Here is a 23,239-nt window from a genome sequence, read left to right as displayed (position 1 = left end):
TTACAATCAAGATACAACTTTATTAAAGAAGCAATGATTTATAACAGTACTATAGACAATCTAAATGTAGGACCAAGACACTTTTGAGAATGCAGCATGAACAAGGCATTAAACATTTTTAAGGAGCTATACAAAAAGGGTAGGGGGACAGTCAGGACAACTTATGTGCCCTGGCAAACTGCTCAGACACAAAGTAGTTCACATAACAGCTTTAGGATACCTAGGCTGTTGTGATCACTGATGTGATACTCTTTGTTGAATCCTGTGTGGAGTACTATAGAAATGGCTACAATCACATGCTTACATTTGAAAACAATAAGATGTTAACAACAAATTCACCTTTATAATACAAAACAGGTTTGTCCTCTGTGAAATCAGAACTTCTCCAAGAAGAAAACATCTCCCAGCATTACTAAGGATTCACAAAGACGTTCTTGGAAACAGCTGTCAAACATGTTACTTATTTCTTCTCTCAGCTCCCTCAGCAGAAGCTCTGTGGACTTACCATCTGCATTCAGAATTTGCTGGAAAAATTTACCCCAGAAATCACAGCCAACAGTCCTAAAATAAAGCAAGCAACTATCAGTGAAACAAGTAGGCACACATGACATATTAGTTAATACTTCCACTTAAATTCAGCATTAAACACCCTGGGAAGACCAAGACTAAAACAATATTTTCACTCGCATAAAAATAATATAAAAACTAGCAATATAGTAAAGTTTCTTTGGGTTCCTCCCTCTTTCCCCAGTAGGCTTCTGCATAGTAACTAGACAAACTGTTCCACAGGTCTATCAAAAATGTTTTTACAGTTACTTTTCCTAGTGTATTTGATGTGTGGCTTAGAGTCAGATTTAACTCCCTTATTTCACCCCTCTTTCTTCCAGAGTTCTCACACAGGTAATATCTCAAAGACAATTAAACCCTCTGTTGCACAGATAAAAGACTTACAGCTTGAATAAAAAGGTAAAGTGACTCATGAAATCCTAAGAAAACTGCTATGAGAGCTATTGCTTTGTCCTTCAGTGCTGCACTGAAGACCAGAGGCTGTGCAGCTTGTGACTAAGGCACTGTTCCCCTTTAAGCCAGGAGATACACTGGTTTCTGAAGAAATTATCAGCCTCTGCTTTGCTCAAGTGACTCACAGAACAGGAGCCATAGTCTCAGAGAGAACCTGGCTTATAGTATTACACTAATAACTCATATTTTCTAAGATGATGCAGTCATACAGAACCTGAAAGACACAAGGCCATTTCCTTCAAAGCAAGTAAGAGATAGCAAAGGATGTTACGTGTTGGTAGGGATATCTAAGGAACTGAGTGATAAAAATAGTCTAGAACTTCAAACACAGCTTCTTTATGCTAACTGTTATCAGCCTGCACAGATGAAGCTACCTAAAATAACGTGGTGAAAATAGAAAAATCTAAAAAAGTAACACATTAAAACTCCCCTCCCCTAAAAGAGAGATTAAGTCATAAGTTACATTAATGCTCAAGAACAAAAAGAACTTGATCAGAATTTACATTCTACCTTCCCAGAAATGTTAAATACAGCAAATTAAACAATTCATATTCATTCTGCCAGCTTCTGAAGGGGAAGGGGTGCTGCTTTGAGTGCCAATAGCCCTCCAAGGCCATTTCTGCACCTTGCCTTACAATTCTTGACTTGCAAGGATAAAACACAGCATTAATTAGTATCTATCAACTAACTCCTCTTAGAGTGAAGGCAGTTCTGGTAGATGAAGACACCCTGCAGCAGTAAACTAACTTGCCAAAGATTACTTGAGAACTCGCTGAAAGCTTTAAATTTGAGTGGAGGGGAAGAGTCATCAGCTGTTAATAAGAACCAGACACACCAAAAGATCTAAGCGTGAATGCAAAAAAGATTCTGTGCAGATTGCTTATTCCTGCATAATGAAGTGCCCCATGCTGCTGACACAAGTTGAAGTCCAACAGGTTTGTATAAGTGCTTAAGTTTTTCAATATCAAGAATTGCAAGAAATATATGTTAGAAAGGATGAATGATTCTAGCAGCAAAGTGAAAAAACAAAACAATCGCCACCACCAGAATGGAAAGGTTCAATTCTTTACTTCTATTCAGAACTTTAAAAAGAAGAATTAATAAACTAATACACCTAGATGAGAGATGAACCATTACAAGCTGGGTTCAGCATTACAAAACATATGCCCAAGCTTTGCCTTCTCCTTCCTTAAAATTCCTCTAACCCCTCACAGCTCTCAGTGCCCATGTACTATTGTATCCCCACACCCCACCTCTACCCAAAACCTCTTTTCCTTCAATCCAGTGTCTACAGCTTTGACCCAAATGCCTTTACAGCTGACCCACCCCATAGTGGGTGACATGTCAAATTTACTCAGTGATATGAAATTAGAATATTTGTCAGTAGAGAACAAAAGTCTGTTTCCATCAATAGTTTAGCTGCTGTATTTCCCCCCTCCCCTCCCCTCAGTATTTCTGAAACTAAGGCATTATAAAATGGAGATTTACTGCCAACCTATAAATCATTGATATTCATCACCAGAGATGAATTACTCAGATTTTGTGCCTAGTGCATACAATATCCCTAGCTATAGGATATAGAATGGAACATACAGTCAATATTCAGCAGAAGCTTGCTATAGCTTTATAACTACCAGTATCACTCCATAACTGCGTGTAAAAAAAAACCAGATATATGCAGAGTAAAGAGGTGAGGGCTTTTATATCCCTGTACAAAGCTTAAGATTAGATTTTTTTTCCCCTAATGGTTGACTACAACAAACTAAGAAGCGTAAGTAATGCAGGTTGCTAGGGAACTGGACAAATCCCAAACCCATAGTAGGTTTTCTTGAAGAAATGGTTACAGAAGGACATCTAAACTGACTATAGCTAATATACCATGACCCTGAATGCAGACCATTCTCAAGAAATCTCTGTTATGAGCAGAGAGCTCTAGAAAATCCTAAGGAAATGCTAAGGATGAAACATTCTATAAGATTTGACTAGTGAAATAAATAAGCATTTTGTGTAGGGATGAATAACAGATGTATAAAGACAGTTTTGTAGCCATCCCATGGACCCCATATGCCATAAAAAGAGAGGGGATAATTAATGCTAAGAGATCTAAAAGGGATCTACAAGGGAGCAGTATTAGTGAATGACTGAGGACAAACACCACCACTTCCAAAAGAGCGGTTGTCTTAATTGGTCTTCCCTCCTGTGCATGTATAAGATTAATACTGCTCCTGCAACAGTCGTAGAGAGAAAAGCAGTGTCTTAGCCCTTCAATAGAGCCTAGAATCAATGCAGAAAATCAAAATCACCATTTCTAAAGCAAAATGCTCATGTAATTTCTTTTTCCTCACTACCCACGCACTTTCAAAGCTTGGTCTGTCAGGTCAAAAGAGAGACTAAGACAGTCAGGTCTGAAAGGCAAGCAAAATCAGCATTGTAACAGGCCTGTACAGCCCTTACTCAACTTAAAACTGTTTCCTGCATAGCACTATGGCTATTCCAGACTCATGCAGTGTGTGAGTTTCAAAACTCAAGCCCTCACAGAACTTATGTTTTTAGCAACGGCACTAGAATTTGTTCTAAGCTTTGAAGATAGTATTAATGTAAAGAAAGTGAAGGAAATTGAAACAAGTGCATTCCTTCACAGCAGGCTTCTCTAAAAAAGGACTTACTTGGATACATTTTGGTTGATTTTCCAGATGGAGTTCTCCTGATAGACCTGGATATGGTCACCAAACAGCATCAAATGGGCTATATCTGCAATGCCAACCAAGTCTGCCTGCAATAGCAACAAAGTTCAATCTCATTTGATTTCTGCAGTCCACTACAGATTCCTATTCTTGTACTTCTATACGTTTAGTTCTGAAACGGCCTTTGCATCAGAATCTTCAGGGGGCTAAGCAGTACAACTACAAAAGCAGAATTCTGGTTTAACTCTTAGCACTTAAATATAGCAGCTGCAGACACACAGCAGCTCCAGAACAATGTTGCTAAGTCCCTTCACTTAATGCCAAAAACATAAATCAGATTATAAAATTCTCTTTATTCAATATTTATTTATTAAAATTTCCCATACGTTTTTTTAAAATACAACATAAAGCAAACATTTTGAAAAGGAAACACAGACATTAAGATACCCTGCTAGATACCTGATAAGGAAGGCAGCTTTTTGCCAGAAGCTGCTGTCCATGAGGAGTCTGAGATATTGGAAAGCTGTTGGGCAAGCTTACACTTGACTGCAACCTTAAATCCAGACTGTGAGAGAAATCCACTACCTTCAGAGCTCTTGCCATTCCATTATTAGCAAACGGATCACAGATCCTGAGAAAGAAAGCAAAACAAACATGAAGAAATCCAAATTAAAACAAACAAAAAAGTGTAACAAGTGTAACAAACATGAGCCTTTGCTATGTCAATGCTCCCCTCTCATGGTTAGCTTAAGAACTACTTCTGAACAAACTTCATGTGAAAGGGAATCCAGCTGGCAGCCTGAAGTTGATACCAGTATCTCCAGAGTGTGCTAAAGGAAACAGTAATGGGTTACAGATGTTGCAGCTTTTATTTTCAGCATAGTTATCTGAAACATAGTTGGTGGAACAAGAAAATAACCTGGCTGCTAGCACTTTTCTCTCTTGTTCAGGAATTCAAATTACTTCTACATAAGAACTGAGTATTATAATACTTCATTAAACTGCCTTGTCTATACACCAGTGAGCACAAGCTGAAAGGGTGAGAGAGGGAGTACTTGTATAGATGACAGTGTACTGCCAAGCCACTAATATAAACAGATCACTTGTTCTTTGTCTCCTAACTTGTTTTACTGATATGCAGGATCACAGGCAAGTAATTTATCACATTTAGTTAGCTGTCCATTATGCTGGCAAAAGCATTTTATTTAGTATCACATACATTTTACAGCATCGTTCTACACCATTTCTTGGAAGGAGGCACACAGTGAAAGAAAGGTTGATTTAAACACATAACCTAACCTGTCTCCCAGAAAGAATACTTCTGGCCTCAGATCTCCATGGACGATCTCCGCTTTGTGGAGCTTCTCTACCACATCCAGAAGATTATAAACAACTAGTAGAATAACTTCCTTATCAATGGACTTGCAGCCACAAATAACATCCTGAAAACAGGGAATAAACATGCATTGATATGCCATTCTACCTCAGATTAAGTTAAATATTTATAGCTCACCTTTCCACTCTCCAACCCACCCCACTCATCTGTACCTAAATTCAGTTAAACCAAATTTTGCCCGTGAACAGCCTAGTAAGAAGAGCCATGAGCTCATAGAAGACACTATTATTCAGAAGAAGACAACAGCTCAAGAGGAAGAAACTGAACTGAAGGCTGAAATTACTATTTCATTTACAATTATTTAATTTATATGCAGCTATTTGAAGCGTACTTTCTAGACTTCATTTAAAATGTAAATCCTTGAACAAGGCACTAAAGTGCTAAGACCTTCCAATAGCAGACTGGAAGACTGGAACTCATTAAAAGATGCCAAGCTAAACAATAAATAGTGTTAAATGCAAAAGTTAGTGTGGAATAACATGCAGTTCTTGGCTCGGATTGTTTATCACTCATGAACACAGAAAAAGGAAGAACTGCTTTTTTCCAAAGCAGCATGTGATCTATAAATGAGAAATCAGCTCTAACTTAAACTAGAATAGACAATCTTAATTTGTATGTATATAAAACAAAATAGAAGACGTAGATTGCAGGAATATGTTTATTCGGTCAGCAGTGCCTGAAACTCACTAATGGTACCTATGAAAGTGTTCATGGCCTTTTACAGTTGTGCTTTGTTTATCTGTACTGACCCCAAGCGTGAAGCGATTTATATTCTTGTGCAGAACAGCACAGCCATCTTGGTACAAGAAACAGCTACAGTTTTCACTGAAGCTTTGGTCAAAGTCAGCATTCAAACGCTCCTGTAGCTGAAGCGTGATATAAAAATCCCAAGGCACAGGCTGAGAATACACCTACAAGAGGATACATAAGAACATTTATTTGAGGAATAAAGCAAAAGTTGTTCATATTCTTTTACTTTTTTAAACACTGCTTTACCAAGAAACATGTCTACAAAACAGAAACCTTTAATCTGTATCAGTAGTTAGAAAGAGGACAGAAGGCACGGCAAATCTTATGAGTGGCATTCCTGAAATCAAATGATGAAGTTTATGTATATCGTATATTGTACATCTCATGATATGAACTCAACATGCCACACTTCACACATAAAAGCATTATCTGTCTCACCTTTATTGCAAATCCCTTTGCATCCAGCTGGAGAAAGTTAACTGGAACGGCAAAAAGCATTTTGTATTCTTCATTGCTCCAATATTCCCGTTTGATAGAGTAAGTCTCATTTCCTGTTAGGAAATTTTACATTTGTGAGCCATCACAGCATGTGTATGTCCAAACTGTCCACATTGCACCCCATCTTCACCACATGTGGTTGAATAAAAAGTTCATTTCAAACCAATTACAAGATAATGAGGTCCCTGCAATACCCAGTGTCTGGAATACCTACCTAGCTCAATGTCTTTCTCAAACTCAATGACGGGCAGAAAACCAGTCTCCAAATGAAAATGTGGAGAAGCAGTCAATGACTCTGGCACAGGGTCTAGAAGCTTTTTACGCTGTTCAGCAGTCCACAAGAACTGAGTTGCATCATCACCTAGTAAGACAATAAAAACAGATCTGCTCAAAATAAGAGTTAAGACTAAAAAGCTTGTATGTGTTGAGGAAAAAAATCTACCTGGATATTGAAGCCTGTAACTTGGCTTTCCCTCTGCAAGTCTAGTAACCTGTTCCCAATAGTTTATTATTCTACAAAATGAATATAACACTCATCTTTGAAACTGCCTTATACAGTATCTCATTATGAGGTTTCAGCAACACTACCATTAATGTACTGTAACACATGCCTTTTGTGAGACAGAAAGCCATGAATTAGATGCAGCTCATCTGCTCAGCCACGGTACGATCAAATCCATTATTTTCTGAATTAACAGTCTCTTTCTAAAATCTGTATCTGGAGCAGACAATCAGTTCATGATTTTTAAATGAAGGGTTTGATTGTAATTAACTTCTTTGAGTACAGCAGGGTTTTTATTTAGTAAAAAATTGGGCTCCAAATCTGCTGCTCTCTGCAATAAGAATTTCCTGGTTTACACTTCTCAGAAAACCTTCAAGAAAACCCACACAGTTCTGAGTTTGTTTTTCCTGCGTGACAGAAGATGTCATTCAATAGATGAGTTCATCTACACAAAGCCAAGGCAGCATGAGAAGAGTTGGTCTCCAACACCAGACAAAGCAAAACAAGACCACTAAAGGCTTCTGCCAACTTCTTTTCTCAAACACTATAAGCTAGTAATAGTCACAGTGCAGTTAACAGATTTCAACCATGATCCTATGTTGAAAGCTCTCATTTTTTACTCTGATTCCAGGTTCTGAACATACTTTGTTATGAAACATGAGCAGCGCAACAGACTTCTTGGATTACCTGGTCTATAGCCACACAGTAACACTGTTCCCAAAAGTAGATACACTGAGAACTTTCAGTACATATGTTAATTAAAATTATGTATAAGTGAAATCAAAAGACAAAGCAGATTAAGCACTCTGAAAACAATACAAGCTTAATTATATTGGCTAGGTTTTGAAGGCTCTGACCATTCCCATTCTAAGCTTTAACAAAGATCTGTAACAAGAAACAAATGTCTTAGTTTCACATTTTCCTGTAGCCAGATTATGTTATTGTTAGTATTGTTTTTCTTCAATAGGAAAATGACAAAAAATAACACAAATCATCACTTAAAGGTAATGAGAAATTTAGAGTGCAAACTAGAAGCATGCAATTTGCCACTAGATTTCATCTATTTTTTCAATGTGGCAATTACTGACACACCAAAAGAACAGAGCAACAACAGAAAAAAGACAAAAAAGAAAACAAAATCATCTTAACAGTTCTCCCTGTCCCCCAGCCTAAATTTTTCATTTCAGAATTTCCCCTCATTACTCCTCCACTCTTCTTGAAGTAATGCCTTAACTGCTCTGTTACCCTCATATTTACATCTCCTAGATACATACAGGCACTTTATTCTACATAACTCAAATAGATCAAGATACATAGTACAGGAAGTGACAGGCTTAGTCACAAGTCTAAGTAATGGGAAGTGTAAAAAGTAGAGTAGAAAAGAGTGTATCGGAAGCGTTACAGTTTAGCATCAGCAGCAAGTTATTTGTTGTGATTGAAATCCAGTTAATTCAGCTTAGTACTAACCAGTCACGATTTCACTGCTACCTCCAGAATCAGCAATTGGCTCAGCAGGCAAACTCTGAGCAAGTTCCAGTTTCTCAGGGACGTGTAGGTATTTAATTGAGGATATTTGTGTAACAGAGGAAAGAGAAGATCCTGAAGAGACAGAAGAACCTGATGAACGAGTATCCTCCAGGCTGGCTTCCAGGATTGGGCTGTAAACAAAGACATCAACTACTCAGACACTCAGAAAATGCAGGGTCTAGATCATTGTAGCCTCCTGAAAGTATACTGTGTATTCCCACACTTGTAGAAAGAAGTCCTTTCCTAGCCTTACTGGAAAATGGACAGCGATGTTGGAACTTCATGTCTGCTTCCATCAGCTTAGATTCTGAATCTATGTCTACAAATGGCTCTTCTATTAAATACGACTCCTACAACAGAAGATATGCTGAATCTTTATTCCTCCCTTATCTAAGGGAGAATCATTCTTGCTCTTCCCTCCTAATTATAATCAGCATGGCTTCCAGGAAACTTGCCAAGTAAACAAACACCTTCAACTTGGTATACAAGTGTACATACTGACAGCTAGCACAATAAATTCAGTTGTGAACTAAGATACCATACAACTCTCTTCTTTACAGGGGTAAGAAACAGCAGGTTATTGCCTAATTTTTTCTTTCCATCTTTCTTCAATCCATCTCAGATATAATCACCCAATCTATTTCTATATGCTAAAATGACTAACGAAACTAACAAGTACAAAAGGAACCAATTAGTCATCTTTTAATCTCTGGTTACAAAGACAGAATATATTTATGAAACTCTTCACAAGTTAATTGGTAGAACAAGCATAGAGTTGAGTCCCTTAACAGTAAGGCTGGAAAGCTAAATGAGTTTGCTATTACCTCTTAAAACTGCTCAATGCAAAATGGACCATGACCTAGAGAAATAGCACTGTTCATCATAAAAGACAATTGTTTCTTCAAAAACAGTAGTAAAACTACAACCTATCAGACACATGGAAAACAGCTTACAATGCAGCGCTATTTATTACCTCAGTTTATTTACACAGAGAGCTTCGCTGTATGTTCCCTCACAAACTGGTGTTTTCTCATCCAGAGGTGCACTCTTGGGTTCCGGACAGTCTTCCTTTAGAACACTCTGTGAATAAGCAGGAGCTGGGATTCTCTGAGCTACCACCCCATGAAAGGGAGTCGAGGCCAGATGGGCAGCCCTAACAAAGTCACACGTGTCTTCCGGGTTGGCACAAAGGCTTTTGTGCTTGTAGGAGCCTGTCACAATTGCATCCTCAGTCAAAGGTTCAATTCCATGCAGCTCATCCTGAAACAGGTAGGAAAAGATTGAAAGCCTGTAGGTTTTATGTCAAATTATACATACTTTTCTAATTTAAAACTGAAAAGCCATCTTCCACTCCTCCTCTCATCACTGGGAAATTCAGAAGATGTGCTTCAAACGTAAGTTCAGGAAAAAAAAAGAACCCATGACATACCTCATACAAGCAATTACTAAATATGTCATATTAAGTCACATTTACTCTTTTTAAGCTTATCTACAAGTATAAGGATAGAATTTATTCACTGGGGTTTTAAACTAGTTTAAGTACCTCCCATATAGTGTTACTTCTCTACTGTCTTCAGCCCCCTCATGTTGGCTCTTCCAGGCATTCCAGTCTTACTGTTACCCCTCACCTCATCAATATGAAAAGCTTTTTTCTTCCCATCTTCTACCTCATCCATCACCTTCCAAATTCTTTGCATCCTCTATTTACATCATTATTCCACTTGAGTTATTGAAACCTAACTGTAATGTACTTGCATGTGTTATTCCCCCAACTAGAAAGGCTAACATTATTACATCTAGCGTTGCAGGGGTAACATGTACTTTTAAAGACTACCTGCTTTCTAACAGTCCAGAAGTGCCTCTCAGTTCAATTACAAGCATATTATTTTAAAAATATTATATTTTAAAACAATTGGGCATAGAAGGCACACATGTAAAACCACACTCTGCAGGCACCCAGACTGATTCTAGAATCAAATTTAACATGAAGCTTACCAAGAATTACTTAACTCTACTACGTGTTCCATACTGCAACTGCCTGTAAAATCCTTCTCAGTTTGAAATAAAATCCTCACACTCTTTAAAAGTGAGATTTTCAGAACCAGTCTAAAGATCTATTGCAGCATGCATTAGTTAAATCCTTTAGAGACAGCAACTTCTACCTCTACTGAAAGCTTTACAAATATCTGCAAAACTCACATATAGAGAAGGGGAATCACTACAGTTTAAGAAACAAGTATGGAGGTTTAGAGGAGTCAAATATGCAGCTCTTCAAGTGACAGCATCTGAGATGTTTGTGTGGACAAGTAGCTTCCTAAAGTTTTGGAGTGAAGAATCTCAGCCACTAATCTGTTGCTTAAAATTTAGGAAGATTCCTTACCATTATTTTCATAACAGTCACCTTAAGTCCTAATATAAGCATGAATTTTCCATTGTATTTTAGAAACGATTCTACAGTTCTATGAACATCACCCAATTCAAGTATCACCATGCTAGACAGAGGCTTAGGATCCTTGCTTATCTCATTTTAGTCCAGTTTCACTCCCTTCAGCAGTAGAATGTTCTATTCCCATTTCTCCTGGACAGGAGATCTACCATGGTGCAAGCTGTTTCCTTACACAGGCTTCTGGTGGTAAGTTCTCTTTCACAGTGTCCACAGGTTTGCGAACAGCAAGAGGGCGCCGAGCAGTTTTCTGGGCATGATCTGTAGAACGACTAAGAGTTACATGCTATTAAATATTCATTCAAGGTTAGAAACTACTAATACAGGCTTCTCTCAAGAGTTTAATCTACTGAATATTTCAATCTACAACTTCCTACTACATAACTACCAATAAATCATATTGTGTGCTCTCCAGAATAAAGATAGATTATAAAACATCCTGAATAGTTCTAGACCTAAGAGGAACAGCAAGACAATGTCTTTTCATTACAGGCATCACGAGTAGCACAAAGGGGAAAAAACACAAATAAAAAAGCCCACAACCATATATATAAGAGCCTGTAAGTTAGGTTAGAGAAGGTGGTTTGATACTTCTGTTTTTCTTCCCTCCCTCCCTCTAAAATCCAGGTCATAAATAATAATACTACCTTGTATTTTGGTTTGGTGAAGTAGATGATTCAACAAATATGGAGAAAAAGGTAGCAGGAGCTGGTGGGGGAAGGAACACTGCATCTGTAAAGAAAAAACAAGAGCTTTTATTATATCAATACTTTTTTTGCATGTATTAAAATGCACAGGATTCAGTATCAAAAGGCAGCCTATAAACAGGAGGGAAGCCAACTCTGAAAAGGTAGGCAAGGAGAAATAGTTTTAAGTTGAAGGAGGGAAGATTTAGGTTGGATATCAGAGGGAAGTTCTTCACTATGAGAGTGGTGAGAGTGGAACAGGCTGCCCAGAGAGGTTGTGGATCCCCCGTCCCTGGAGGTGTTCAAGGCCAGGTTTGATAGAGCCCTGGGCAGCCTGGTCTGGTATTAAATGTGGAGGTTGGTGGCAATTTCTAATTGTTTCCTTCTACGAAATCCACAGAGGAAATAAGGTAGTATCAATCTTAACATGAGTTTTGAACTCCTCTAGATAAGGCTGCATACACAAGTGAGAAAAATACTCTTCAGCTATTAAAAGAGAAAAATGCTCTCATGCTGTAAAGTCCTCTGAAGTAAGGAAAATTCTCAAGCCCTTACATGCTGGGTCTATTGCTTAGATATGCTTAAAGGCATTAGCCTCTAGTACATTCCTACTTTCACTCTAACTCACATAGGCTATTGTTATCAGCTTGCTACAGTTTTGATATTCACATCAAAGAACATTTTCTCTTCAGTATGGTCTCTTCTCATTCTTAGTAGACATTTAAATCCTTACCCTCAGAGCATGACTGTTTATGCAGTTCAATATCTTCCGAGAGGCAGCATTCACTGTGAACAAGATAGAAATTTAATATTTCTTGTATTTTACACACTCACAAAACACAAGAAAACATCACAAAAAGAAAACAGTCAAGATGACCTATGCTAATTGTAAAAAATTAGGTTCGTTTGCAGACAAACAAACCAATCTTCACATAACTTCAGTTCAAATTCTGGTTACAGGCAGATACCTAAGGGTACCCCCATTCCTTCTGTGGAAACAGTATTCTACATTGCTTACAATGAGCTGTACCCACAAATTCTCATTGCTGGCAAAGAAAACCCTCTATATTACCTTTGCAAGTGAGGCTGTTCCATTCCAAGTTCTGTTGCAGTGGATAAAGTACATTCTTGTAGTCCCAAAGGTGGTGAAGGCTTTGTTACCTCTGCTGGCTATAGAAACAAAACTCTATTTTTGATTCTACAGTGATGAAATGATAAACCATACATTAATATCCCAAGAATGCTACGACAATCCCAGATGGGTTATTGGAGCACTGTCAGATTAATAATTATTATGTTTTTACTTGTACTTAATTTGCTGGCATAAGAAAGCATCCACTGCTTAGTGCAGTTAAAATGAATAGATTTTACTCCTCACAACACTATGATTTCTTTTCTTAACAGGAGCTTTTAGCTACACTGCAACTGTTAACAACACATGCAAGCACACATCTTACAGCAAATACAGAATATTCTGCATTTCATCATTTATAAATGCTTATTCTAAAGTTATCAGAAGTGAGAACTGTGGTGGGGGAGAGGGAAGGAGACTGTGAGAGAAGATATCTTATGGACATAAATAAGCTAAGGAAAACTTTTGAAGTAATTAACTTTTACTTGCTATTTCTAACTAGAAAAAAAAAAAAGTGGCAGCTAAGAACTGCTGCAAACAGAATAATAACTTGCTGTGGGTAGTTGGTTTTTTTGTTTGATTTTGTTGAGTTGATAACATAGTAGCTCTAGCTCTTGCTAAACAATGCTTACACAGCATCAAGGTCTGTTTCTCACGCTGCCCTGACAGGTGCAAAGCAAGCTGGGATAGAACAGAGCTGTAACAACTGATCCAAACTTAAAGGGATATTCCTTTCTATTTGATGTTTTACTCTGTAAGAAAAGATGGAATAAAGGAGTAGAAGGTGTGAACAGGGGAGGGAGAGATGTTTGGAGTTCACATGTTTGGAGTTGCAGTATCTGACTTCCCAAGTGACTGTTACACATGATGAAACTATGCTTTCCTAGAAACAGCTGGATCTTCCTGTCAAGGGGAAATAGTGACTCCATTCCTTATTTTGGTTTATTTAGCTGTACTCATCTCAACCCACCCTGCTTAAAAAGCACTGTTTAGATAGACTACAAGACCTGAAGCCCTCGATTTACACCCCTATTCTGAAAGGGCACTTAAACATTGATCTGAATTTTCATTTACTGGGTGATACTGAGTGTACATGTACAACAGAATGAAATATCCTTTCAAATAGGAAAGCCATTAGCCAGCAAAAAAAAAATAAAATACTGCACTTCTGGTATTTTGAAATAGTAACCGTAGAAATGCAGCTACATGAAGAGGACAATACCTGTTCGTGTAATTGTTGCTGTTCGCGATTTTCTTTCTCCTTTAATTTCTTCTCCAGTTCCTCAATTTTCTTTTGTATTTCTTCCTTCTTCTGTGCTAGGATATGCATCTCCTCTAAGGAAGAAAAGCTTGTAAGGTACAACATATACTTCACATGATCTGTGGCTAAAGTGTGAATTCTTTAAAAAGAAGCTTGACCTCTGGTCTGCTTTCACCTGTTCCTGGGTTACATGTTCAGCAGTTAATTACATTACCTTCAGTATACTTCAGACTAGCTAAATAATTATTCCCGTAGAAAAAAAAAAGCAGCTGCAATAATAGATACTGCCACATACTGACAAGAAATAAGTACAATTTTATGATTTCATCTCAGAAAGATGGAAGCCCTTCCATTTTGAAGCATACCTTCAGCTTTCTTTCTTGCTTTCTTTCTGTAGACTTCAGCACGAATCTCTTCAAAAGAGAATTCTTCCACTCCAGCATAAACTTTGTCTTTACAGTACATCACCGCCTCTTTCTTCTCCTGGGTATCCTGATGATGATTCTGCACCCGCTGTAGAGGATCCTCCTTCTCAGGCTTGCGAGCACTTAAAATGTGATTTATGCTGGGTTCAATCTTGAAGGGAGTCCTGAAGAAAAACAAAACAAAATGAGCAGTCATTGCTTGGTTTATACGTGCTTCACTGAAACACAGAAGAGACAGTACAGGTGAGAAAATAGCTAGTTTCAGAATCTAGCTGCACCAGTCTAAAGACATTCTTTTGATTACACAAATGAGAAAAGTGGAATGATAGCACATAAAAAGAAATACAAAAGTCACAGTGGTGTAATCAAGGGAAAAAAAAAAAAAAGGTGTTCGTTAAGGTCCACTCAAGAGCAAATTAAATTCTCATGATACTCTGAATCACTGTGCATTCTGGATTGCTGTTTTTACTTTAGTTCCATCAAACCATGTGACCACACAAGTCCCTAATCATCCTTCTAAACATATATATCCATACATTTTTCATATATACTCAATATTCATATATTTTGTTTCTATATACGTAGGCTACCTTCTGTAAATAAGCATTCATCTAAGAGAGACCAGTAGTATGCCAAGAAATCTAATTCTCTCTCCCAAACTCAGCAGTGTCACAGAACAGTCGTATTGGTTGGGAAATATTCTGTTTAAGCTTTCTTAAGTTACTGTATGCCCTTGGTCAGAGCTACTCTGCAGCCCACATGCAAAACCCACAGAAAAGGATCTATGCTATTAGACACCTTTCAGCATTCTTAGACCTTATGTACTTCAAACCCAAGGAAGCAGTACGTAACATGAAACATTCTTTTCTACTCCTCTCTCTTCAGAGCAGAAACTACGCTTTCTATGGCCATCATGAGGCAGCAGAAAGGTGTGGTAATACAAGAAGAATTCTACAGAGCAGAAGCCATGGTTCAAGATAAGGACTTCACAGAGCAGCAGCTACGGAGCAGAATAAACAGCATGAGAACCAAGGACACCTCTAGGATAAGAATGAATGGCTCGCAGCTTTGAAGGGGGTTTTTAGGGTTGTTATTGCAGTGTGGCTGTTTGTCCTAGTGCGCTGACCTTTTGCCTGCACATTCACCAACAGAAAGGTAAGCAGTTGTGCAAAATAAAGCATTTACCTCTGCTGTAACAAAACAAGGCAACCCCATCTCCTGGAATTAATCAGTATTTCAGGGAACACTGTGTGAGCAAGAAGGGAATTTCAGGCAAAACTGCATACTCCTCCATAACCTAAGCAACAATGTTGTCATGGAAACTTTGATAGCTAGTTTCTGAATAACAACTCCAGATAGATGGAGCAGAGTCCTCTAAACAGAGGAAAAAAGCAATAATAAACCTGCATCAATTTGGAGCTGCTTTCACTGGGAAGAGCATCCTGAGACAGGTAACTACAGCATTCTGTCAGTGTACTGAGTTAAACTAACAAACTCTTTAGCAAGCATAAATGTAATACAGGCTCCTACATAATGAACAGTCAAATATTTTTCACGTCCTGATGCACCTTTCACTGAAGCTTTTGCCATCAAGCTGAAATATTAAGAGCTTCTAGGTTGACAACTTAATTCCCTTAGAGCTAGAAGCTTGATTATTTGGCAAAGAATCAGAAAAGCACAAAGCAGCTTTGATAGTTTCAATGCATTTCTCATTTCAAACTGAACACTCACATGACTTGCTGCTGAGCTGACTCCTCTACATATGGGGTAAAACTGGGCACTGGACAGGGCACTTCTACACCAGAATTTGCATTGCTGCGAGGACGCTGAGAAATGAGAATTAAGTGTTAGCAGCCTGAAGATTCAATTTTAGACACTACTATTAAGAGAAAATAACAGAATCCCTTTTGTTCCCAGTATTTGGCTAATTTGTCAGCTTTGTTACAAGATGTTTAACCTTTCCCAAGATGCATATTTACATGATGAACACCCTTCTGATACACAATCAGTTACAGATCAGTAAGATGAGTTCTAGCATTAAAAAAAAAAAAACAAAAGCAAGACACACCACTCCTGCACATCCTGATACAGACCTAGGCTCTGTTATTCTGAGAGTGTTAGTCAAGGAAAGTATTCATTTGTTCCTTGTTTACTTTCCAGAAGTGCCATCAACCACACTTTTCAACAAAAGCTGTCTCAATTATATTATATTCTCCCTTCCGCTGCCCACTAAGAACCTCCAGATTTCTCAGTTTTCCTCTGAGGCCATTCCTACACCACAGATATCCCTTAACTACTTTTAGAGCCTGTTATTTAAAGAGAATACGGATGACATTGAGTACCGTAACATTCTACTCACATCTGCCTGTTTAAAATGTTCCTAGGTCCTCAGACAGAAAGTGTTACACTGTAGGGATATTTCAAATTGGCTTCTCTTTCCCACATAGCAGTTTACTTATCCATCCTGACTCTGCCCGAAACCTCTTTCCTCTGTGCAGCTTTTAATGCCTCAAAGCAGTCACCAAAGATTATTCTTTCATTGTAATACAAGACAGAAAGAACAACATTGCATTGAAGATGATTTAAACAATCACAAAATCACAGGGGTAGAAGGGTCCCCTGGAGATCCACCAGTCCAACTCCTCCCCTTCTAAAGATTTTCTCCAGTATGTTACACATGAAAGCATCCAGGGAGGTTTTGAGAATCAGTTTGTGCTCATTGTGCCTTGATTTGCCACTGGGCAACACTGAGAAGAGCCTGGGCTCATCCACTTGATTCCTGTCCTTTCAATATTTATAACGATGTATAAGATCCCTTTGAGACTTCTCCAGGTTAAGCAGTCCCCACCACTAGTTACAAGCCTCCAACTGGACTTTGCACCGTCAATCACAACCTCTGAGCTATACAAGTTAGCCAGTTCTCAATCTACCTCTCCCAGCCACTCATCTGTCCCACACTGCTTAAACTTACCCATGAGGATATTATGTCAAAAGCCTTGCCAAAGTCAGTGTACTTATTAATATCCACTGCTCTCCCCTCATCAAACCATCATGGCATCATAGAAGACTACCACATTGGTCAAGCACGATTTCCCCTTGGTGGATTCCATGTTGACTGCTGATAACCTTTTTTTCTTCCAACTGCTTACAGATGACAACCAGAACAAGTTGCTCCATCACCTCCCCAGGGATGGAGATAAGGCTCTAGTAGCTGCCAGAATCCTCCTTGCCCTTTTTGAAGGATGAAGTAATACTGGCTATCCCCCAGTCAATCTTCAGGTACCTCTCCCACTCTCCATGACCTTTCAAAGATGACAGAGAGATGCTTGGCAATCACTTCTGTCTTCAGGGTCTATGGATTTGCATGCATGGAGTTTGCTGAGACAATCTGTGACCAGATCCTCCTTGACCAAGGGGAAGTCTTCCTTTCCCTAGATTCTTATCTCAAGAGTCTGGGATTTCCACGATCGATTATTAGCAGTAAAGACTGCAGCAAAGGTGTTAAGTAACTTCACCTTTTCAGTGTACTTCATTCCCAGGGCACCCATCTCATTCAGCAGCAAACCCACATTTACCCCTTGTCTTCCTTCTGCTATGGATACTTAAAGAAGCCTTTCTTGTCTTTGACCTCCCTCACCAGATTCCATTTCAGGTGGGCCTCAGCCTTCCTTCTTGCCTCCCAGCATGCCCTCACAATGTTGTCTGCTAAGCTGGTTCCTGGAATTTCCATGGATTCCACCCCTTTTGCTTCCTTCTCTAGTTTTTGTTCCTAAGCTTCACTCTTAAGCACCTTCTGTGCTGATAAGCCTTATACGCATATTTTATCATCTGATAACTTCCCATTCTTCCTGTCTAATCCACAGAGAGCAGGAGCACGCTGGAAATTATCTAAGGACCTATGAAACAGAATTTGATTTCATATAATTAATTTCTTTCAGATAACATCTTGGACCATTTCTTAAGAAGAACAAACACCTGTAGCCTAAGTTCTCCTTTTTATGTCCCCAGCATCAGTTTAAACCACTGGAACAAACCTTCTGTCATCCCTTTTTTCATCTCCTGACAAGCCTCTCTGGCAAGATCAGGCTGTTAAGCCTGACTACACAGACCAGAGAGTCTTCAGGAAGAAACTAGGAATGCTCCACAGGTACCCATAGAAATCAACCCCAGTGAAGTGTGAAAGAACACTTGTCTCAAGGACTGGATGAAGACATTTTGGCTTACACACATCTTCCTCTTTTTGCCAGTCCAGTTTGAGTCTCCTTACCCTCCCAGAGTTCCAAGGTCCTGCACTTAGTTCATTCTCCTTTGCCCTTGGAGCTGGAGGTTCTGTCCAATGCTGTGGAGTAAGTATGGGAATCTCAGGTCCAGAAGCCGAAGCAGAATCTTCATCAAACACAGCAAAACCCAGATTGTTTGAAAGCTGCTGAGGAGCCTGGAAGCTTCTGTTCCGGTTTGAGGCTGTAGGTGGAAATTAGCTGTTAACCTGTTGCACTTCGGTGCAAATTCTACAACAATAGCATCTAAGTTTCCCAATAATATACTGCTTCAGCAGCTGAACATACCTTTGAGTGCATCTCCTACACGACTAATTGGAGCTCTCACATTTTTCTTCCCCCTGCCTTTTAGATCTGCCAGCGTGCTCCTCTGAGGTTCTTCAGTTTCCAGAAGACCCGTATCTCTTTCATGAGCAGCTTCCTCAAGCCCCAGTAGTGTTTGCCTAGAAACACGGGTCTGAAACTGCCTGGGAATACCAGAGAAATCAGTAAAAAAGTCACTGTAGCAGGTATCCTCTAAGGCATGCAAAACTATTTCAAGCTCTTCATCTGGAATCTTACCTGTGATGAGACTGGAGTTTGTCCAAAGGCTCCGCCTTGCGATTAAGACCTTCCTGGAAGATGATATCTGCTTTCTTAAAGCTTCCTCTAGCCTCAAGTTCTTCAGCCCATGTAATATAGAGTTGTGCCAATGTTGTACCAATTTCCTGACTGTGCAGGTAACTGTACAGATCCAAGGGCTCAGTACAGCAATTTCCCTGAAACAACCCAAGTATTTCAAAGGGTGTCAATGTCTGCTTTTTGATACCTCTGCTTTTATTTCAATACAAGACCTGCTGGAGCAGTTGTTAGGTCAAGAGATACTGTTGTATCATGTCACAGTGCACAGAAAGAAAGCAAGTCACCGGGTGAAAGGAAATGAGGAACACCTCTGCCAACACCTGTGTATGTCAATATTACTTGCCCCTTAATCTTACCTTACATATTCCAAGTATTGATCTCAAGTGTTTTTTTCCTATATTTCAGTGATTGAAATATGTCATTTTGGCATTCCTGAGAATAGTTATAAAGTACAATATATATATTAGCAGTCTAGGGACTAGTAAATTAACTGGAAAAGCTAGACTGGGAGGCAAGTCCCTTTAAGAAGGCAAGAACAGCAACAAGAAACATATCAATGAAGAAACAGTGCAAGACCAGAGCACACAGGTTTTTCCTTAGACTTAGATGTGGATTCAATACAGTTACAAGTTAAAATGACTGGAAGGACAGGCAGATGTGACACCTAAAACAAATCTTTAAATCCCAAAACACACACGGAATCAAGCTTTACTCATTCAAACCAGCTTGTCTGCAAAATAAAACTAGAAAATTAACAGTGTATGTCACTTTACAAGCACAACGACCTTGAGAAACACCTGAAGATACTACTGAATGTTTGAAACATCATTCCAGAATAAGCAAGAGGCTTGTAGAGACAACTTCTAATATTGCACTAGTTGTACAGCACACTCTTTTACTTGGTAGGTTAAAGAAAATAGCTTAGTTATGCAAACGGCTTGACAAATACCAAGAAAAATCAACACTGGAGATTTACACAAAACACTCACAAATTTGAGCCAGAGACTAAGATAGCGGGGATCTTGGTAGTATCTCTGCTGCTTGTTGAGAGCTTTCACTGCCCTTTCCAATACTGCAGAGAGGTTACTCTCCTTTCCACCCTGGGGGAAGGTTTGCTCAGTCCACTTGATGTACCTAGGGATGGAATACGTTCATAGGAATTCTGTTTGGAAGAAGATGCATTGGTTCTGTTACAGCACAGTACAAGAGTTAAAATAAAGCTTAGGAATAGCATTGAAACAGATATTGCTGATTATAACATAATTAATAATAATTTTCTCTTTTAATGCGTTCATTATTAAATTACAATAATATTTTTCTAAGCTTTTACAAGGGTGGCATTTCAAGGGCATAGCTCTAATCATTCCATTAGTTCTTTGGAAACAGAAGGAAGCTCACCTGTCCCAAACATCCAGTGGATCATCTCCAGAATAAAACCTGATTTCTGATTCAAATTCTCTAGAAAAAGAAAGCCCACATTAACCACACAACAGGTGTGTGCAACCACAAATGCTTTCTGTTCTGTAAACTAAGATCATTGCTCTCACTCACATCGTTTTATTAGCCCATAATAATAAAAAGCGATAATAGCATACATTACAACTCAATATTTAGACACACACATTCACCCAGATGGTTCAGCACAGTCTAACTCAGGCACAATACACACATCTATGCAGTCACCTCACAGTCAACTGGGCTTCCTCAAGGAACATGTATTAGAAGACCAGACTATAGAAATATAACTGAATAGGTTCAGGTTACATGTATTAGAAGACCAGACTATAGAAATATAACTGAATAGGTTCAGGTTACAAGACACCCCCTTTTGGTATAAAATCATATATAACTGCAGAAAACTCTACACATAATAAGAGCTATAATCAAACCCAAAGTGGCTTTTTGCCCTCTTAAGAGTCTCTGCAAGCCAGGGAGGGCAGAGATACCTCTGTGCTGACACAATAGCAGGAAACATTTATCTCCTGAGAAATCATAGAATGGCTTCAGTCAGAAGGGACCTTAAAGATCATCTAGTTCCAATACCCCTGCTGCCAAAAGGTCTGCCAACCAGGTGCCCATGGCCCCATCCAACCTAGCCTTGAACATCTCCGGGGACAGGATATCCACAGCCTCTGTGTGCAGCATGTGCCAGGACCTCACCACTCTTAGTGTGAAACCTCAGCCTGTGGTTTTAAACTGAGATGGGGAGGTTAAGGTTAGATATTAGGAGGGTGTTTTTCACACAGAGGGTGGTGACGCACTGGAACAGGTTGCTTAAGGAGGCTGTAGATGCCTCATATCCCTGGATGCATTCAAGTCCAGTCAGGATGTGGTTCTGGGCAGCTTGGTCTGGTGGTTGTCAGCCCTGCACATAACGGGGAGTTGAAACTGGATGATCATTGTGGTCCTTTTCAACCCAGGCCATTCTATGTGGCCTCTGCTGGACTCATTCTATAGGCCCACATCTTTGTTGTGCTGGGGGCCCACTGCTTCAAATGATTATTGCATGAAGGAAGAAACAAACAAACAAACACTGTTTCTTTTAGCAAAGCTGCCGAGGAGACAGTGAAATAAAGAGGGAAATTGAAAGCAGGGCTCACTGTTTCTTGAGCTGAGCCGCAGTGTGGCTGGAGGTGTCCTGCTGAGCCAAGGCCTCCTGTAGCGTAGCCATAACCCGGCCCTGTCGCAGCGGCTGCACGTTCTCCTTGCACAGCTCCCACTCATCGTCGCCGTCCCGCGACATCTTCAAGCTCTGCGTGATGACAAAAAGCGATTAAACGTTAATCGGACGGGATATCTAACCCAAAACCCCACAAACCTGACCCGATTCCCGCACCTCAGCGCCGCCGTCCCGGCTCCTAAAGCGACCGCACACACGCCGCCTCACAACGGCAGAGAGAAATTCAAACCTCCAACGGCCCTCCAGCCTCTCTCTCATTGGCTGTCCGGCTCACAGCGCGCCGTCTGATTGGTCGACGCCCTGAGCCCTCTCTGCTGCACTGTGGGAGCTGTAGTGTTCTCACACTCCTCACAGTTCTCTGGTGCTGAGTGGCTTTGCTAAAGGTCTGTTAATCTCTTCAGTTTTGACAGAAAACCTGCAAAAATCCAGCAGTTTCAGTCCTGAGTGTGTTCCAGGCTTGTTTCTATCTGTGTTCTGCATCTCAAATATGAGGCAGCTACAAGAACTGCTTGGAAAGAAGCTGTAAGTATCACCAAGTCCCATCGTCATCATCATCCTGGCTCCAAACAAACCTGATTTTACATAGTTATCCTACAATAAAGGATAGAATGCATATAGAATGTATATAGGTATATATACATATATATATATATATATGTATGTATATAGGTGTGTGTGTGTGTGTGTGTGTAGGTATAGATATATATAGGTGTATATATATATATATATATGGGTATATAGGTATATATATGGGTATATATAGAAGGTATACAAGCTCAAGCTCGTCACCAAGCAAAACATGATGTCTTATATTGCATCTGTTCCACTTATCAAAGTGTTTATCCAAACCTTCACGGTGTCAAGGTGAGAATCAGAAGTGGAATCCCTGCTGTTCATCACAGCAGCCTCTCTGTGCCATACTGAACCTCACTTAGGTGCTTAGAGTGCAAATACTTGCTCATGTTTGAGCCTTCCAAGGCTTTCATCTCAAGGGGTTTCTTACTTGCACTTTTCTCCAGCAGAGGGTACTCAGAGCTCAGAAATGTTTCATCTCTCTGTGCCATTTCTGCAATGCATTTCAGCCTTCCTTCAGCCACAGCCGCAAACCCAGCTCTACCGCTGTAACGCTGAAGCAGGTGACTGATGGAATGACCAAGCACAGGCAGGAGCCAGCAGAAGCACCTTCTCTTTCAGCTTTAATTCAATCCTAATTGCATAGAATTAAAGACAGATGCCTTTGCTCTCCATGAGATGGCACTATCTGAACACACATTTTTTTCCTTTTGAGTTCTGTTGTGCAATTTGTCTTAATACAAACACTAAGCTCTGTTTGTTTT

At 39.5% G+C, this 23,239-nt stretch overlaps 1 protein-coding gene across 2 annotated transcripts; it reads right to left on the bottom strand.

Moving 5' to 3' along the window:
• On the bottom strand, positions 1-22,102 carry BUB1B (BUB1 mitotic checkpoint serine/threonine kinase B). 2 transcript variants are annotated; one of them, XM_015863317.2, is made up of 23 exons: positions 22,059-22,102; positions 21,823-21,974; positions 20,621-20,680; positions 20,212-20,356; positions 19,163-19,359; positions 18,890-19,068; positions 18,592-18,785; positions 16,056-16,150; positions 14,265-14,488; positions 13,861-13,973; positions 12,579-12,676; positions 12,240-12,292; positions 11,468-11,552; positions 10,996-11,092; positions 9,351-9,637; positions 8,318-8,508; positions 6,563-6,709; positions 6,289-6,401; positions 5,850-6,011; positions 5,004-5,146; positions 4,164-4,335; positions 3,687-3,793; positions 1-561 (listed from the first exon to the last, which is right to left on the bottom strand). In XM_015863317.2, the coding sequence occupies exons 2-23, from the start codon at positions 21,963-21,965 to the stop codon at positions 375-377; spliced, it is 3,192 nt and encodes a 1,063-aa protein (XP_015718803.2). In that variant the 5' UTR covers positions 21,966-21,974; positions 22,059-22,102; the 3' UTR covers positions 1-374. The 2 variants fall into 2 exon arrangements, with proteins under 2 accessions (XP_015718803.2, XP_085405961.1); XM_085549835.1 differs by lacking the exon at positions 16,056-16,150.
• Positions 22,103-23,239: the final 1,137 nt, after the last annotated feature.

Source organism: Coturnix japonica, chromosome 5 (genome assembly GCF_054131305.1).
Source record: "Coturnix japonica strain WE chromosome 5, WE-NBRP24, whole genome shotgun sequence".
Lineage (NCBI taxonomy): Eukaryota > Metazoa > Chordata > Aves > Galliformes > Phasianidae > Coturnix > Coturnix japonica.
This window is presented reverse-complemented; position numbering and strand designations above follow the sequence as displayed.

Bases quoted from the DNA above. Each gene is read 5' to 3' on its own strand.
- BUB1B (XM_015863317.2), bottom strand. From the start codon at position 21,965: ATGTCGCGGGACGGCGACGATGAGTGGGAGCTGTGCAAGGAGAACGTG. The intron at 16,151-18,591 runs GTAAGGAGACTC...CTCATTTCTCAG, and splicing joins GACCTTGGAACTCTGGGAGG to CGTCCTCGCAGCAATGCAAA. The intron at 4,336-5,003 runs GTTAGGTTATGT...TTTCTTTCTCAG, and splicing joins GTATTCTTTCTGGGAGACAG to GATCTGTGATCCGTTTGCTA.